The sequence below is a fragment of the Lobosporangium transversale genome (genome assembly GCF_002105155.1).
Source record: "Lobosporangium transversale strain NRRL 3116 chromosome Unknown BCR41scaffold_60, whole genome shotgun sequence".
In the NCBI taxonomy this organism is placed as follows: domain Eukaryota; kingdom Fungi; phylum Mortierellomycota; class Mortierellomycetes; order Mortierellales; family Mortierellaceae; genus Lobosporangium; species Lobosporangium transversale.
The window spans coordinates 19984-37753 of NW_019029038.1; the positions used below are offsets into that span (position 1 = coordinate 19984).

At 40.3% G+C, this 17770-nt stretch overlaps 6 protein-coding genes across 6 annotated transcripts; 4 read left to right on the top strand and 2 right to left on the bottom strand.

Moving 5' to 3' along the window:
• Positions 1–538: 538 nt before the first annotated feature.
• On the top strand, positions 539–1920 carry BCR41DRAFT_375042 (hypothetical protein; the record flags this gene model as incomplete). Its single annotated transcript, XM_022026913.1, has 3 exons — positions 539–712; positions 801–943; positions 1773–1920. The coding sequence occupies 3 exons, from the start codon at positions 539–541 to the stop codon at positions 1918–1920; spliced, it is 465 nt and encodes a 154-aa protein (XP_021876312.1).
• A 1428-nt stretch (positions 1921–3348) lies between these two features.
• BCR41DRAFT_363075 (kinase-like domain-containing protein) lies at positions 3349–7336 on the top strand. The gene is made up of 9 exons (XM_022025835.1): positions 3349–3797; positions 4480–4731; positions 4841–5218; positions 5408–5488; positions 5611–5903; positions 5999–6281; positions 6447–6546; positions 6679–7013; positions 7129–7336. The coding sequence occupies exons 1-9, from the start codon at positions 3588–3590 to the stop codon at positions 7198–7200; spliced, it is 2004 nt and encodes a 667-aa protein (XP_021876313.1). The 5' UTR covers positions 3349–3587; the 3' UTR covers positions 7201–7336.
• An 859-nt stretch (positions 7337–8195) lies between these two features.
• Positions 8196–11328, top strand: BCR41DRAFT_313427 (kinase-like domain-containing protein; the record flags this gene model as incomplete). The annotated part of the gene is made up of 9 exons (XM_022021135.1): positions 8196–8232; positions 8384–8414; positions 9003–9131; positions 9245–9323; positions 9597–9696; positions 10042–10106; positions 10215–10259; positions 10373–10606; positions 10822–11328. Coding segments are annotated over 9 exons (1227 nt in total), but the record flags the coding sequence as incomplete, so codon positions are not given.
• Positions 11329–11959: 631 nt separating this feature from the next.
• Positions 11960–14246, bottom strand: BCR41DRAFT_426068 (Di-sulfide bridge nucleocytoplasmic transport domain-domain-containing protein). Its single transcript, XM_022030674.1, has 6 exons — positions 13997–14246; positions 13329–13891; positions 12997–13175; positions 12630–12884; positions 12468–12540; positions 11960–12352 (listed from the first exon to the last, which is right to left on the bottom strand). Exons 1-6 carry the CDS (start codon positions 14202–14204, stop codon positions 11996–11998), a joined length of 1635 nt encoding a protein of 544 aa, XP_021876315.1. The 5' UTR covers positions 14205–14246; the 3' UTR covers positions 11960–11995.
• Positions 14247–14274: 28 nt separating this feature from the next.
• Positions 14275–15762, bottom strand: BCR41DRAFT_206550 (peptidase C14). Its single transcript, XM_022019927.1, has 4 exons — positions 15376–15762; positions 14839–15267; positions 14594–14677; positions 14275–14509 (listed from the first exon to the last, which is right to left on the bottom strand). The coding sequence occupies exons 1-4, from the start codon at positions 15708–15710 to the stop codon at positions 14374–14376; spliced, it is 984 nt and encodes a 327-aa protein (XP_021876316.1). The 5' UTR covers positions 15711–15762; the 3' UTR covers positions 14275–14373.
• A 670-nt stretch (positions 15763–16432) lies between these two features.
• Positions 16433–17692, top strand: BCR41DRAFT_313426 (hypothetical protein; the record flags this gene model as incomplete). The annotated part of the gene is made up of 6 exons (XM_022021134.1): positions 16433–16570; positions 16723–16846; positions 16953–16993; positions 17132–17258; positions 17358–17460; positions 17575–17692. The coding sequence occupies 6 exons, from the start codon at positions 16433–16435 to the stop codon at positions 17690–17692; spliced, it is 651 nt and encodes a 216-aa protein (XP_021876317.1).
• Positions 17693–17770: the final 78 nt, after the last annotated feature.

The window sequence follows — 17770 nt, forward strand, 5'->3', positions numbered from 1 at the left end:
GGACCTCCTCCTATTCCCACTGCCCCAAGGGCCAAAGAAAAGAAAGAGTCAGTGTTGGTCACTGCCGGCAGCCTCGACAATATGAAAAAGGTTTATCTTGTTAGGAGGATGGACATAAATCCATTGATGGTGCTGACAGTCGGTCCTCTTAATGCTAACGTCGGTTGCGCGCTTGATGGAGAGGAATCCGAGAAGTCATATGTACTTGAGCGTCTGGCTGCCCATATAAAGCGGAGGGGGGGGGAGCAAGGGCTGGTTGCTGGACCAATACATAGAAAGAGTTACCTCGCGCCTCATGAATGATGGCGATCAAGATATCCTGGATACTATCTGCCCTCGCATATCGCAGTAAGATGTCGCGACGATAGCCGATGGAGTGGTAGCTCGGGGCGAGAGCGGTCCAGAAGAATCACAAGGCGCTGGCGAGGAAGGCAAGGGAACATCACAGTACAGTCAGTTTAGGTTTAAAACAATGTTCCTGCGGTACTTGTACACCGGGAAATCCACTCAAAGCAGCAAAAATAGGTAAATGTTGAGCATGTTCCTCCACAGGCTGCGAGGCTTCAACTTGGGTCATGGCGCTGCGACCTGTAGCGGTGTGCCCCGTCAAAACCAAATTCCGTTCACGCCTTTGACTCAGTCCGTAGCCACTCAACTTTTCTTGGAGATCAAAAGGTACTTTAGACATGATAGCGTTGAGCTTTACAAAAAGGTAAGAATGGTTCGAATATTGAAGGCCTGCACATACTGCCAACTTACGACATCCTATTAAAGCTCGTCTGTATGCATTATTTATATAGGCCGAGGCGCAGAGAAACAAGGGTGTCATTTCCGGCTCATCAATAGTTGATATCAATGAGAACCACAGTACCATTGAGAACTTTGCACGACTGAACGGCGTCACTAAAGGCGGTCGCACCATGTTGCCCCATAACCCGCCAAGGTATGAGCTCATAACGATCTCAGAGAGCTCCCTTTTGCAACAGCTGTTGCACAACCAGACTTTGAGGAGATATATCGCTGGCAAGGCAATCCTTGGGCCTGATGACCCGATAACAAGCTTCACATATTATGTCGGAACCTATATGACGCCAGGAGTGTTAGTCACGATGTTGATATCTAATATTGGAAGAGATGCGCCTAAAGGAAGATCGCAGAAGATTCAAGGACAACACGTATATGATGAACATCCCAGACATGAAAACACATCTGCGTCAGATTTCAATTGATAATTTTGATCCAAACCACTGTCACGAGAACAGATACGTGTTAAGAGGCAGTATCCGGACCGACGGTCACACTCCATTTCTTGGCGTTCAAAATGAAGGAGCTGGACTGCGTCAAGTACAGGAGGCTTGCTGATGAATGGTTACCGAACCGCATTACGAGCATAGTAGGCGGTACAAACTATTACCTCCCTGAGGCCTGAAGCGTCATCAAAACAGGATAAGACGTAACCGATCTTTGGGGATGTGGTGCCGACAAAACCAAGGTCCTGGGCCTGGACCTCGATCATGACAAGATGCAATTCAAGGAAAGAGCGTGGGCAAAGCAAGCCGATTATAGAGCAAGCAAGATTAGCTACTCAAAAGTCGATGGATGTATTGGCCAAAAGCGAGAAGATCCCAACAAGGTCATTATAGGAGCAGGGCTCGACTAGTTTGGGCCAAGCTCAAGACCTTCCTCATTGCATGGATCATTCCAATCTTAAGAAGGTACTCTTATTTTTTTATTATTATTGTTACTCTCTCTGACTCAATATTTCTTTCTAGGAGCGCTCACTCGGCTATGTGGTTATTGGAGCCAATGAGTACTATACTTCCAAGAAGTGCCCATCCTGTGAAAACTTTGTCGGGCAAGTGGAGATTCGTCGCTTATATTGCATACATATTCCTACCGCGATGTAATGGCGGCGCATAACATGTGCAATATCATCCGCGGCCATCTGAAGAGACAACAACGATCGCTGTATCTTCATCCTGTGAATGCAGAGGGCACTCTGCTTGGATGCAACAAATAACGCCACCAACGGCAGGCACAAGCACAAGCACAAGCGCAGGAGTAGGTGCAGGGTCGAGTCTTGGTCCGAGCACAACGACGAGCCGTGGCGAGAGTAGCAAGCGGCCAGTAACATCTTCAACTCATAGCAAGCTAGGTACCTTAAAGAGAGGGTGTGAGAAATATTAAATTTTAGGATAGTTAGAATCTATAGTTTAAAAACAGCTGCCGTTCCCGGGCCTTTACTGCAGAGTCTCGCGCAAATATACAGTGTTTAAGTGCTACTATGACTGCAGACGTACGAAAAAGAGAAGCAAAATTGTTTAGGATGTAAAGCCGGCCATTGTTTTTGAGACGTAGTTGTTCGGGAATAATGGAAAAATGTTATATGCAAGTCCCAGTAGCAGAGCTGAATAATGTACTCCACACTATGAAAGCAAGGGTATCCAAGCTCCTGAATTTGTACAGCTCTCTTCATTTTTGGGCCAGAATTCTGCCTCGACCCGTCGATGTGCGTGACAGCTTTCTATGAAAATCAAATAACGTGATTAGTAAATTGAAACATGTCCCTGTGCTGTGCCTAACAGACAGTTTCTGTGTGCACCCCACATTGTCCTCGGAGAAAGATAAAAAGGATTGGGAGGTTCGTAGGAAGATGCGATCGCTTTGAGCTGGAAGTAATTTATTCTTCTCTACTTTTCATATTGTATGATGTGTATAATACGCTGAGCCAAGCCAAGTATGAGAAACTCCCTAGAGCCCAACCATCCATTCTTTGATATTGGTATGAAATAGCCCTTAAAATTTTGCAATAGATTGGCTTGTTAGCTAATACAGATTATCCTGATGCAACGACGACGCGTTCAAGTTGATCGTGAAGGAACGGAATATAAGGATAAACTTATAATATAATATGTATAAAAATAACGTGAAGTCTAAAGCTTTAACCTCTCCTCCCTTTATCTTCTCGAAATAGACATGAGTATCTATTATGGACGACAGCCAAACGAACAATTTCCTTTTTTTAAACTAGGTCAGGATTATAATACAGTTGTGCCTGAATAAGCAACAACGATAATAATAATAGTAATAAAACTCATCTGCTTAGCTTGTATGGTGCGTCTGCATAGTATATAACATAGCATGGCTGCATTAAGCCAACTGCTCTTTTTTTTTTTTTTTTTTTTTTTTTTCCAACAAGAGCAAGAGAGGAACTATGAGCTTTTATTTCAGTTATTCAATTGAATACTGAATACACTATTTGAATTTGTTCTCACTGCACCCTTTCCTTTTTTTTTATTTATTTTCCTATCCTTTTGATGCTCTCCCACATCTTGGTCTTAAAAACTAGCGTACTTTAGCTGCCCTTGAGTGGTGTGAGACATTAAAAAAGAAAGAACAACTTTGACAATCAACTGCTTCATCCCTTTCTTTCTTCTCTTTTATTTATTCATTCCTCAGTCCTTTTCCATTCTCATTTCCATTCGTTCTCATTCTCATTGTCATTCTCTTTATCCTTCTTCTCCTCCTACACATTCTCATTCTCCCCTCTACATTTTGTTTTAGTTCTCTTCCATCATCTCCTAACCATGTATGCCACCGAGGAAAACTCGAACCCCTTGTCAAAGTACAAAGACTTAACACCGATCCAGCCTATTAGAGAGCAGGCCCCCACCAATGGCTCGGGTGTGTTGAAGCATGGTTACATCTCCGTCAAGGAGGAGGGTCTCAAGGCCTTCATGTGGTTGAAGAGATATATGACTTTAAGAGAACTCACCTTGAGTTTCCATAAGAACGAGGTATGTCAACGATTGGTTCCAGCCCCCAACTTCAAATGCTTTAATTCATAGAGCTATACCAGTAATATTCCTCCGAGAAACGAGGAACAAAAAGAATGCATTGACATCATCCCCACATTTCAACAAGTGTGAATGTGCAATTGCTTTTTTTTTTATTTTTTTTATTTTTTTTTGGTTACTATTTCAAGCAGGATGGCAAGTGTGAGAAAACTGCTACTGCTGTAAATAGAATGTTAACACTTCATGTCGAGGAAATGACAATAGCTAGCTCACTAGTTCATCTGCAATTGCAAATGTAGCTCGATAGTATAGATGTAGGGGGCCAAAACGATAGAACAGGCAAGAGTTGTATACATTTGACTGTTTCTTGATGGTGGCAACTACTGCTATCGCTGCTTGTTGTCTTTATTTATTTATTTTTTTTTACATATTTGCTCCTGTCTCTCAAACCTGGCAAGTCAGGACTGTTTCGACTGACTGATGGCCGAGTCGTGAGGGCAGGTTGAGAGGATGGATGATTGCCCTTATACTCATGCTTTTGCTCATGACATTTTGCCAACATTTCCCCTCTTTTAACTTAATATCCATGTCTCCTGTTGTTGATGGTCAATGTCTCTCCTCTTTGCCTTGCCTCACCTCTCTTGATCCTGATCTTAAAACATTTTCTGGTTTCTGTTCATAGTCAACTCCTCATGCGGTAGTCTTGATCTTCCTTAAGGATGTCACTGCCGTGACTCGCACTGATCTCAAGGCCTATTGCTTCGAGCTCGTCACAAAGGACCGCAGCTACTTTCTCTCGTGCAAGAATGATGAAGAGTTATACTCGTGGATGCATGAGATCTACTCTCGATCGCCACTCATGGGTGTCTCCAACCCTACAAACTTTGTGCACACAGTCCATGTGGGCTTTGATCCAAACACTGGTAACTTTTCGGTATGTGTGTTGCACAAAACCATAATACAAATGAAAAAGGAGGTTGTGTCGTTGAATTATTACCAACTAATGAAACTAAAACGTTACTATTTATTGTTGGTATTACCAGGGAATGCCAGAGCAATGGACAAAGTTGTTGACTGGATCTGCCATCACAAAGGAAGATTATGCAAACAATCCTCAGGCAGTGTTGGAGGTCTTGGAGTTTTACACTGACCAGACAAAACGAAACGAGGAGGAGTATGGTACACCATCGTTAGTCCCTGGCAATCTTCCTCTTGCACCGAATGATGCTGAAGGTGATCGATGGGCTAACTTGATGCCGAAGCAATCGCCCTCTCCACCCTCCAGCCGACCTGAGCGTCCACAGCGCCCGCAGAGACCCGATGAGCAGCGGCCTTACATCCCTGAGCGTCTGCAGAGTGTGGATATCATACCTGCTCCTGTTACCCAGAGAATGTCCAGCTTGGCTATCTATGATGGAAAGGTATGTCTGTTCTGAGCATTGTGTCTTCAGACTTTTTTTATGTATTTATTCAATTGCTCTCGTATGAGGTGTTTATTTTCAGATCTGAGCATTATAAAAAAAAAAAAAAAAAAAAAAAAGGTCCGCCTTTAAAATAGTTATATTAATCTTTTTTTTTTATTTTATGAACGCGATCTGGATAATCTACAGCAACAAGGAGGTGGAAAGCCAGCTGTTGCGCCAAGACCACCCAACAATCTTTATCCAGACTACAATCCCCCTTCACCTTCCGTAAGTCTGAACTTTTTTTTTTTTTGTTTATTACCAATGTTACTATACCATTAAATCATATAGACCTTGCATTTAAATGGAGACTCATCATTTTCAATGTTATCTTTACTATATAAACTCAGTTCACACCTCCATTGTCGAGCTCCCCATCCAATAAATATAACAACGGCCCTAAACCCCAAGCACAGCAGCAATATGGACGAAGCGACGACGCTGGCCATAAACCACCGCCTGTGGCTCCACGCCCACATGTTGCGGAAGCCGCTGCTGCGCTGAACGGAACAGCAAACAAGGATGTTGTCGAGAGGCGAATCTCCACCATGACTGAGGCAGAAATCATGGAGAAGTTGAGAAGCGTTGTTTCTGCTGGGGACCCTAGCACTCTGTACAGTAAAATCAAGAAAGTCGGTCAGGGGTAAGTTGTATTACATTTTTATTATGTGTTGTTGCTGTCGTTGTTGGAGTTGTTATACTAAAGTGTTTTTTTTTTTTTTTTTTTTTTTTTATCAGTGCTTCCGGATCTGTCTACGTTGCCAAGCATCTTACAACAAATACAAAGGTGGCCATTAAGCAGATGGATCTTACAATGCAACCTAGAAAGGAGCTGGTGGTGAATGAAATTCTGGTCATGAAGGAATCAACCAACCCCAACATTGTCAACTACTTGGACTCGTTCTTGGTCAAGAACCAAGAGCTGTGGGTTGTCATGGAGTATATGGAGGGAGGTGCCTTGACAGATGTCATTGAAAATAACAAACTGAACGAAAGTCAAATTGCATGCATTTGTTTCGAGGTAATGTATTACGATGTTTATCGCCTGTAGTGGTTGGCAAAGGCGACTTTTAACTTTTTTGTGCTTTTTATTATTATTATTATTATTACTATTAAAGAAGTGAAGGGAATACTGATGGACTGTTTGTTGCTTCTTTTATTACTACCAATCTCTTTCATTTCATAGACATGCAAAGGTCTGCAGCACTTACACAGCCAGAACATTATTCACAGAGACATTAAATCGGACAATGTCCTCATGGATCCCTTTGGGCGTGTAAAGATTAGTAAGTTGGAAGATATATATTATATCTGGTTAAACTATGGAAAAAGGGACATTTGTTTGAAAGAAGTCGTGTGAGGACCAAGTTCTAATATGTATATTTATACTTTTTTGCGTTTGATCCTTGTGTATTTAGCTGATTTTGGTTTCTGTGCAAAGTTGACAGATCAAAAGAGCAAGCGTGCTACGATGGTTGGTACACCATACTGGATGGCACCTGAAGTGGTGAAGCAGAAGGAGTATGGTGCGAAGGTTGATATCTGGTCATTGGGTATTATGGCTATTGAGATGATTGAACAGGAGCCACCATACCTGGATGAGGAGCCACTGAAGGCCTTATATTTGATTGCGACGAATGGAACGCCTACACTCAAGAAGCCAGAGGCATTGAGTTCAGAACTGAAGAACTTTTTGGCAGTTTGTCTGTGCGTTGATGTCAAGAGCCGTGCGACTTCAAGAGAATTGCTTGATGTGCGTAGATAAACAACGATGCTTGGTTGCATGTGATGTTTTGAACTCTATTGATGTTTAATGTATACTGTCTGTACTGATGTTGCCATTTTTTGTTCCTTACAATTACAAATAGCACGAGTTTATGAGTCGAGCAGGACCACTTCACTCATTGCGTCCTTTGTTCGAATTCAAGCGAGGTGGATAAAGAATCCTTGCAAAAAGAAAAAGATTGAATGTTTTTTTTTTAATACAAGTCACTAACAATACAGATACAAAAAACTTAATAGAGATAGCTCATTCCAATGCAGTAATAAAAAGAAGATTAATAAATAATAGTAATAGTAATAGTAATAATAATAATAATAATAATAATAATAACAAAAGAGCGTGTATGTGTGCGTGTGGAGAAAGAAAGAGAAAAAGAAAAAGAGAGAGGAAAGAAGAGAGAGAGGACTTGACCCAAGCTTATTTCAGATTCCGCCCAGGCACACGAATGTCATTGGCGGAGATTGGGAAGAAGTGGCAGGGCACTACGAAAACACGTCAGAAGCTTGTGGAGAGAAGGTGAACAACCATGCAGGCAACAAGCATGCGTGGTTGAGGGGTAAAATGCATGGATGAGACCAATATTTATTTACAAACATGATTACACGGAAAATGCTTTCGCGGTAATGGTTTTTTTTTTTTTTTATTTTTTTATCTCCTTTCGTCTTTACCTTTATTTTCACTTTTTTATTTTTTTTTTTCCTTTCCTACCCCATCCACTCATATCAATACAAATCTAAACCCTTTTCTCTCTCTTGCTCTCTCTCTCTTTTCTCTTAAATTTATTGCTATTTTATCTCTTTGCATTGCATTGTATACACACGCAACACATTCAAGTCTTAGTGCTCCATCAATTTTTCTCTTTTCATATTCATTCCATTCTTGGTCAGTTACTCATTCACTCCCTGTAACAACACTATAATGGTAACACTTTCTTACTCTCTCTTTCCCTTTCTTTCTCTCTTTCTCTTATTCTCTCTCCGAATTGATTTTCATGTCTAAGTTGATATTAATACAAACATTCTTATTTCTTTCTTAATCTTTGTCGATGACATCGTTTCCGTTGATCTTATTTTGTCCTATCGGAAAACAAACAAACCAAAAAAAAAAAAAAAAAAAAAAAACTTCCTCTCGTAGAGCGTTTCTAGTCAATTGGATCCAGAAGAGTACTACGTGAAGCTCGAGAGGATCGGTAGGTGTGCTAACGTTGTTGAGAAAAAGAAGGAAAAAAAATTCTCTTATATTCGAAAATCAGGGTAGTTTCCTTTTCTGCGAAATGTTCTCTGCATAAGCTTTTCTAACCTTTCTTCTCCCTCTCTCTCTTTCTCTCGGATCTGTAATAGGCAAGGGATCCTTTGGCGAAGTATTTAAAGGGTAAATAAGATTTCTTTTATGTCTTTATTGGAGCTTTGTCCACCATAATACAAACTTATCCTTGTCACAAAAAAAAAAAAAAAAAAAAAAAAAGACGCACATAAGAATAACTGTAAGGGCAAGGCGATGGGAAATACCGGGGTAGATTATCTATCCCTTATTCCTCTTTTACTATATCCGCTTCCTGTCATTTACATCTTTCCGACATCAGCAATCAACATTAGAAGGTTTGCTACAAGGCGCGGTTTAGACCTCCTTGTCCCCCTGAGTTCAATTTTTATTTTATTTTATGTATTTTTTGTATTTTTCCCTTGACATTGGAAGAGGATGATCTACTGTCCTGCGAATTACGCACTGGGCTTTTTTCGTCTTTGTGATCTTTATGATTTGCTGATTTGCTGTTAGATGTTTAATGAAACAAATGAACACAATCGACTCTTGTGGTTTTTTTGTTCTTCTTTTTCAGTTAAAAGGGGGGGCGGGATCAAGGAGAAAAAAGTTTTAGGGTAAAAAATTAAACGTCGACATTACGAAATACCTTGATTGAGCCTTACTAACATTTTTTTATTTTCTTGTGTCAATATTTAGTTTCGACCGCAGAACGAAAAAACCTGTAGCCATCAAGATCATCGATCTGGAAAGTGCAGAGGATGAGATTGACGATATTCAACAGGAAATCAATATCCTCTCACAACTGGATTCGCCATATGTGACACGGTAACTATTAAAAAATTTTAAATTACAAGAGCCTTGCTACGCATAGTATCTTTTTATCTTGTTACAATGTTGATCAGGTGGATTTAATGTTTTTTTCTTCTTCTTTTGTCTAGGTACTTTGCATCATTTCTTAAAGGGGCGCATCTCTGGATCGTCATGGAATATTGTTCTGGAGGCTCCTGTGCAGATCTGGTAAGGGGCGCACAACAGTAAAGAGGTGGAGAAGGGATGAAAATAAGACCGAGGATCAGTGACTTAAGAACATTGGACAAAGAGAAAGGAGAAAAGAGGAAAAAAAAAAAAAACACGCTAGCACATAAAACCTGAATATCTCTCATGCTATGTAGCCTGAATATCGCCTAGAAGAAGGAAAAAAAAAAAAAAAAAAAAAATCGTCGACTGTCAATGTGCCAAATGTTCAAAGTCCTAATCTCGTTTCCTCGCTTTACTCTTCTTTGCAACTAGATGAAAGCTGCGGCTTTCAAAGAAGATTATATCGCCATCATTGTACGCGAATTGCTAAAAGGACTGGAATATCTTCATGGTGAGGGTAAATTACACAGAGGTACGCCCAAGTAGCAAGCTGCTTTGTTCTGCACTGGATGTAATTTTTTTTTTTTTTTTTTTTTTTTTTTTTTTTAATTTGACCATGCTTACGCTAACTGCAGGATATTTCCTTTCTTCAATTTTATTTTGTTTCCATGCATGAAATGAACTTTTTCACAAACAATGAAAAAATAATAATAATTAGATATCAAAGGTAAAAAAAAAAAAAAAAAAAAAAAGTGAATGCACCTCGCTCATGATCGACCGATTGAGACGGCATGGCAACTTATGATAATGCGCTGTGCTCAGATGCTTACCATCACTTTTTTTTTTTTTTTTTTTTTCTTTTTTTTTTTTCCTGCAGCTGCGAACGTTTTATTAACTACAGATGGAGATGTCAAATTAGCAGACTTTGGTGTATCAGGGCAGGTAAATGATAAGCTCGATAAGAGAAAAGTTGTGTCATAAGCATTCCTTCACATGGCAGGCCCATAAATAATACTGACAGCCATAATTCCTACTTCCTTTTAACTGTAGCTTACTGCAACGATGACGAAGAAAAACACATTCGTTGGTACTCCTGTAAGCAACAAAACGACCAGAAGATTTTTTTTTTCAGTTTGTGTATTCCGGCGCTCTGATACACTTGAAATATGATAAACAAACAAATTAACCTCTTTGCGTTTTTAATATAGTTTTGGATGGCTCCAGAGGTGATCAAACAATCTGGCTACGACAACAAGGCTGATATTTGGTCACTAGGGATCACAGCCATCGAACTAGCCAAGGGTGAACCGCCCTACTCAGATATGCATCCAATGAAAGTCCTTTTCTTGATTCCTAAGAATGCCCCTCCAGTGTTGGAGGGTAATTATTCTAGAGCCTTTAAAGACTTTGTCGCAGCGTGTCTTCAAAGAGATCCAGCATTGGTAAGCATCACCTAGAACTGTCAGGAACAAACACAACAACAACAGCAACAGCAACGAAAGCTATTCAGTCAAATAAGCTTTCCTTTCTTGAAACATGTTCCTTACTCCACTTCATTTAATTCTTCAACGCTTCGCCTCCTCTTGCTCCTGTCTCTAACCTTTTATTTATTTGTTTATACTATAAACAATGTATTTGTAACATCTCAAAATGATAGCGTCCTTCAGCAAAGGAATTGCAAAAACATCGGTTTATCCGCGCTGCCAAGAAATCATCTTATTTGACAGAGCTCATTGAAGCTCATGAGCGATGGATAACAGAAGGCGGTGGACATGAAAGTGACTCTTCGGATGATGCTCAAGGAGGGGGACATCAAGGCGAGGTTACAGATGATGGAGGATGGGACTTTGGGACCGTGCGTGAGCCCGCAAATTTGACACAACAGTATCAATATCAACATCAACATCAACACCAAACCCAAAACCAACCAATACCACAACGCCCATCATCATTAACAAATGATAATTATACCCATGAGGATGTACGCTACTTTTTTTTTTTTTTTTTTTTTTTTTTTAATACAATACTTAATCCAGGAACTTCATTCATGTGTCCACTTTACAGTGAGCCTTCAAAAAGAAAAAAAAGACTAACCAGGTTTTTTTTATTACTTTGTTTCGTTTTCCTGAATTTTTATTGGCATTTAGAAGGTACGATTAAGTGATTCTGGATATGATACTGTTCGATCACGGTACTATCGAGAAATCCAAAACGTTGAAGGACTATCCATTCGGGAACGGCAGGAACGGCTACGGGAACGTGTAGAAAGGTCCGAACGTCCAGAGCGTCCGGAACGTGCAGCAGAACGTATAACAGACCGTGCGGAACGACCAATTTCTGCAGACATGACACGGGACAAGGTTTATCAGACATTTGTTCGACCCGTCTTGGCCAATGTAAGTTTTTTTTGTTTGTTTTTTTTGAGATCTCTCCTTCATTACCGATCATAAAGACTTATTTTTATTTTATTTTTTCCCTTCTCTTTCTTCATTCTACAGCTCCAAAATCTCTGTCTTCGAGAAAGTGAACGTATTGTGGTAGATGACTTGCGCTTGGCGTTCGAGAATGCAGAACGCGAGATACCCGGCATCACACGGTTATTTGTCAAAGGCCTGGGCGAGCAGCTTAGCGGATAAGAAACCTTTTTGTATTTTTTATTTATATTTTTACATCTATCTCGCCTTACCTTTTATTTTTGCCTTATCCGTTTGCTCTTTCGTGCGTGTTAACCCTTAATTGCTTTCTTTTGTGAAAATAAAGGAAAAAAAAAAAAAAAAAACTTCTCAATCCTCGGAATTTTGTCCCGCCTGGGTCTTTATTTTATTTTATTTTTACGGATCAGAGTCCGAGTCAGATTTGAGTCTTAATGAATCATGTCGCTGGAGCGCAAAGGATCCCTTTACCAGCTGATTTGAACTTTGTGATGCTAGTCTACCAACAGTTTCTCCTCTTCTAAGGAAGCTATTCTCATCCCATCCAAATGTATCATTACGCTTCAACCCGTCTGAGGCATGCTGAGTTGTAATACTATTAGTATTCTCAGATCCTGATTTTAAGGGAGAAGGATGGAGGGAAGGATGGAGAGAGACATCGTTGTGTTGATGATGTAGTAAGTGGTTGTGTCGATATGAAGACATGGCCTGGTTCGAGAAATAGAATCCACCAAAAATGATGATCACCAGGAACCCCTACAGTGTAATACCGAGTAAAAAATAAAAATAAAAAAATAAAAAAAAGTTAAAAAAATAAACTAAATATGCATAGTAGTCAGATCATTACAAATGGCTCAAACTTGAAACCTACAATGGTTTTGTATGAGAGTGTGTTTACGAAGGCATTCGCAATATGCGCAAATGTTTCTGCTGCAACTGGCGCTCTATATCCAAAGAATAGGGATAATAAAAGTTTAGAAAATGTGTTTAGCAATTAATTAAAAAAAAAAAAAAAAAAAAAAAAAAAAAATACCTCTGCACACGATGCTCTTTCACGTCTAAACAAGCCTCCAGTTCCGCACAAGTATCCCATAGCTTAGGGCCCACTTGCCCACTGCCACAATGATACATGTCATAATCTCGTTGACACTGAATCCTCTGGTTCAGTTTTCGTTCCAACAGTCCTTTGGCTCTCCAATCGACATCACTTTGAACAGTAGTTATAAAATTGGCCAAGACATAGATCAACATCACCACAAAAACTGCATTCATCGCCACTTGAACATATCTAATCATATTAATGTAATATGTGTATATGAGCAAGAACTTTTCATTTAAAAACAAATAATAATGATAACCTGACAACAACAGTAGTGAAAAAAAAAAAAGAAAAAAATTACCCTGACAAAATAAAAGGGAGATCCACATTTTCGGACCAAACTCTACCCTGTGAAGGTGGTGGAGATTGGGATTGTGGTTGTTGTTGTTGTTGTGGTCGATGACGACGTGAGAGTTGATTTTGACCATTGAGCTTACTACGAGCATATATCTTTCGCTTATCCTGCGTCGAGCCCCATAACTGAACTCAGGGTGAGAACGTGGAACAAAGAGAGGAAGAAAGAAAACTCTACATGATGAGCTTAACTTGAACTGATTTGCTTCAGCGAGAGAGATAAGAAAAAAAAAAAAAAAAAAAAAAAAAGGCGTAGTTCTGCTAGGCTCTGTTCCTTACCTTGGTATATTGACTATTTTCGCCTTGACTCTCATGTTCGCCAGCTACATCATCAGTATATCGGTCTGTATCATTGCTACGATCAATACTGTCATCATCATCCTCATTATCATTCCAGAATGAAGAAGGGGAAATTTCACTTCGGTGTCCGTTGTAACTTGCATACTTCAGATTGGCCGTCTCTCCTTTATCTCTTCCTTCGCCTCCAAGAGACGATCGAATTTGTGAGCGCCGTTGCTGTTGTTGTTGTTCAGGGATATTGCCTCGAAGAGCATTTAAATCGAAGCTACTGATATTGGTCTTCATGGAATTTGCAAAAACCCCTGATGTGGAATCTGGAGACGGTGACCGAGTGAGGCTTGTTGTGGAAGCGCCACGATCCCTGCCAAGTCCGAATAGCCTCTGTTTAGATGATGCGTCCTCAGGTCCGGATCCAGATCCAGCTCCTGAAACTACTGCTGCTGTTGTTGTAGATATCGAAGCTGGAGCTGAGATAGCCTGTGAGTCCTGGCGGAAAGGTCTGGATACAGTCGAGCCCCAGCCTTCGGAAGTAAATGACGAACCTATAACACATCGTTAAATTACAACGGTTGATATAAAGTACTCAAGTGTTTGACATCAGCAGTTAATGAATGTAATGCAACGCAGTGCATTACAAGATCACGTACGACTGCCTTGAGATGAAAAGCTCGATTCTCGTTGTTGAAATGATTGAGTACCACGACCACGATCTGATATGAATGACTCAGGAGCCGTGCCGCTCTGGGAATCTAAAGGTTGTGGTGTTGCTGTCGCAAAGATATTGGGTAGATTTCTATCCTGCTCCCGCTCCCATTCCATCGGTGCCTCTCGTGTTCGCATCGTCATTCGCGCCATTGTTAGGTTCCTTCAAGACAGAGCTTTTTTTTTTTTTTTTTTTTTTTTATTTGATGTAAAAAGAAACAATCGAATGATTCATTTTAAAAGTTGGACTTTATTATGTAGTTGTCCTCTTGGTCTAGAGAAAGGGTTTATTATTATTGGCTGAAATTTACAGTTACATTGGTTACATTGTGAAGATCAAGTTCAAGTTCACAGGGTGACTTGAGCTCAGTTGCGGCTTCTGTTCATACTTGGACCGAAGGATATCACGGATGCTATTCAATAGCTCTAGGTAGCTCTGCTGTGGATTGGCTGTCAAGCTATAATGTTGAACCATGAAAAAAAAGTATTAATTTAGGTAACTCTTTTGACAGATACTCTACAACTGTACTGATGATTCTTACGCGCTAATAAATGAGAAGGTCATGGCGCCAGTCATTCCAAATCCCTGCTCATGTGCGTCTGCTGATGTTTGTGTATCCTTGCATCTAGAATAAGAAAGGAACGAGGCTCAGCATGTTAATTTTTATCTTAATGAGGCATTTTTTTTTTTTTTTTTTTTTTTTTTTTTTGCTCCAAAAGGAACCATTCTAATTCAGCTCTCGCCCTCAAATGACCAAGGCGTAATGATTTGATATAGTTGACATACCCACTGAACATGATACAGTCTGCAGGGCTTGACTTGGCCTCTCTGTCTACATCCTTGCTCATCATCAACTTTTTACCTAGTCCACCAAGCCCGCGTATGACCCCTTGCATGTCGCCTTGTATATAGGCCATGCCTGCTGCCAGAACGCCTTGACCTACATCAGCCAACTTGTTGGGCTCCTTCAAATTTCCTTGTGTACTGTAGATATAGGGTAGATCAAGGGCAGATCCAGAGTGACAGCAATCCATGATTGCAGTCAGACGACACCCTGCAGGCAAGGGCCGGACCATAATATCGTGCATCGTATCATCAATGATGAATCCGCTCTGTTCGTGGTCGACCGGGTAAATAGTTTCATCATGTCCATCATCCTCATCACCATCCTCATCCCTGGCCTGGCCACCATGCCCACTGAAATGAAAGAAAAACCTATAATTATTTTTATCAGCACAAAATCTCCTTTTAGTTTCGCCGACTGATCTTTGTAACTTTACGCCATATGAACCGGCATTAGTGAATGAACTAGCTTTGACTTACGAGTCATTAGGTTGTGGATCATGAACAAGCCAACGCATGGCTTCAAGGATGTTACTATGAGTGGGGATGCGAGTCGGATCTTCCTGGTCATCTGTTAACATGATGGTGTCCTCTTCCCGAAATCCGAAACGTTCAATGATGAACCGCTTAATGTTCTTGGCGTCATTAATACATCCCCTTAGTTCACTTTGTTGTCCAAAATAATTGATACCGATAAAGAGCGCACGCTTACGGCCCTGACAATTGGACAGCTTAAAATCGGATGGAACATGTTTTTTGGGACTCTCACGGACAGCCCAACCTTCTGGCGGAGGCGGAACTTCAGTAGGCGACATCTTGTTTCCGCGAAGAGTATCAAGTTATTATCATCACTACTATTATTATATATAAAAAAAAAGGAGAGGAAGGTACGAGACTCAAGTCTTTTACATACCATGTGCTGAGGAATGGGGTACATGGGCTGTTGGTATTGTTGATGCTGTTTCTCAGGTGAAGATTGCTGGTAGTAATTCTGAGATGAGACAGGGGGTCCATAAGGCGATGAAGCAGGAGGAGGATAGTAGGGTTGCCCAGAAGGGGGCGCATAGTAAGGTTGACCTGGTGGTGGGTAGGCATTGCCACCATATGGATATCCCTGTTGAGGGGGAGGATTGCCAGGAGGAGGGGCATATCCAGCATTATTGTAGCCTCCATAGTACTGTTGCTGTTGTGAATACTGTCCAGGATACATTGGTGGATTAAGCTCGTTGTTGTGCAGTGGGCAGAAGAGTGAGGAGAGTAGGCGTTGAGTGTTGGTGTGGTTGAAGAATGAGAAAGAAAGAATGAGTGAGAAGCATTGCACTTGAAACTTCAGGAAAAAAGTAGACCCACATGCATTTCCAAAAATGGGTGTCCAACAGATCACAAATCCAAATATTTGGAACAAGAGTTAATGTCAGTTTTACTATTCGTAACGTGATTTACGTTAGTAACATATTTATTATCTATGTTAATACCAACAATTAAGTCCTTTTCTCTTCTTTCCTCATTCCATTCACACAAATCAACTCATTCCATAATGTCCGAGTCCACCATTGATCGTCCTGTCCTTTATTCCTACTTCCGATCTTCATGCTCCTGGCGTGTGAGAATTGCACTCAATCTCAAGAAAATTGATTATGAGATTCGTCCCATCAATCTTGTCAAAGGAGAACAGGTACCAACAACTCGCCTTTCATTGTCTTTGGGCGACCGCAATAAACAATAAATGCACGAAAAAAAAAAAAAAAAAAAAAAAAAAAAAATCGAGAATATCCTTGAAAACTGGAGTTTGCTGATGTTTTTTTTTTTTTGTTCTTTTGATAAAAGAAATCCAGTGAGTACCTCAAGATCTCGCCATTCGGTTATGTTCCTGCTTATGTTGACATCAAGACTGGGGAGACTTTGATTGAATCCATCAGCATCCTTGAATACCTTGATGAGGTTTATCCTGGTAAGAAAAGTCCTAAATCGCAAAAAAAAAAAAAAAAAAGCACTAAAATTCCCACGCAAACCACCAATGTTCCTGCATTCTACAATTTTGGTCCCTACTTCATTAGAAACTCCCTTACTTCCATCTGACCCGTTGGAACGTGCACAGGTAATAATAAATATATGCTTCATAGCTTCATAAGAATAGCACTAGCGGCTATATTTCTATTATCTTGGGAAGCAAAAGCGAGAGAAAACTCCGTATCTTTAAATGTTAATATGAGTATTCCTTGATCTGCTTTTTAAGGTACGCGCCTTGGTTCAAACAGTTGCAATGGGTATCCAGCCTGTCACCAACCTACGTATCCTCCAATACGTAGGTGATGAGAAAAAGGCTGAATGGGCCAAGCACTTTTTGACTGAAGGATTCAAAGGTAACTCTTTTTTTTTTTTTTTTTTGTTTGATGCGTTGTTATAAAAAAAACCCTCCAATTGCTAATTATGATGAACATCCTGACTTTTGTATGATACAGCGCTGGAAGCCATGCTCGAAAAGACCGCTAAAGAATTCGCCTTTGGAGACTCTATTACAATGGCTGACGTGGTGATCGTTCCCCAGGTTTACAATGGTTTTAGGTATGCTTATATTTTTAGGGCTTACTAAAACCTTTTTTTTTTGACAATTGTCTCTACTCGGCGAGTTTTTATTTAAAGTTAATCCTTATTTGGTTATTGCCACTATTGTATTAGATTTGGGGTAGACATGAGTGCATTCCCCATTATCTCACGTCTCAATAGCAAGTTGAATGAGCTACCAGAGTTCCGTCGTGCTCATCCTTCAGAACAGATTGATCGCCCCGAGCAGTGAGGACAAGTAGAACAATAAGTATAGTGTTCCTCTGGTGTTGCACTGTATTTCAATTAAACATTAAACGATATTTTTTAT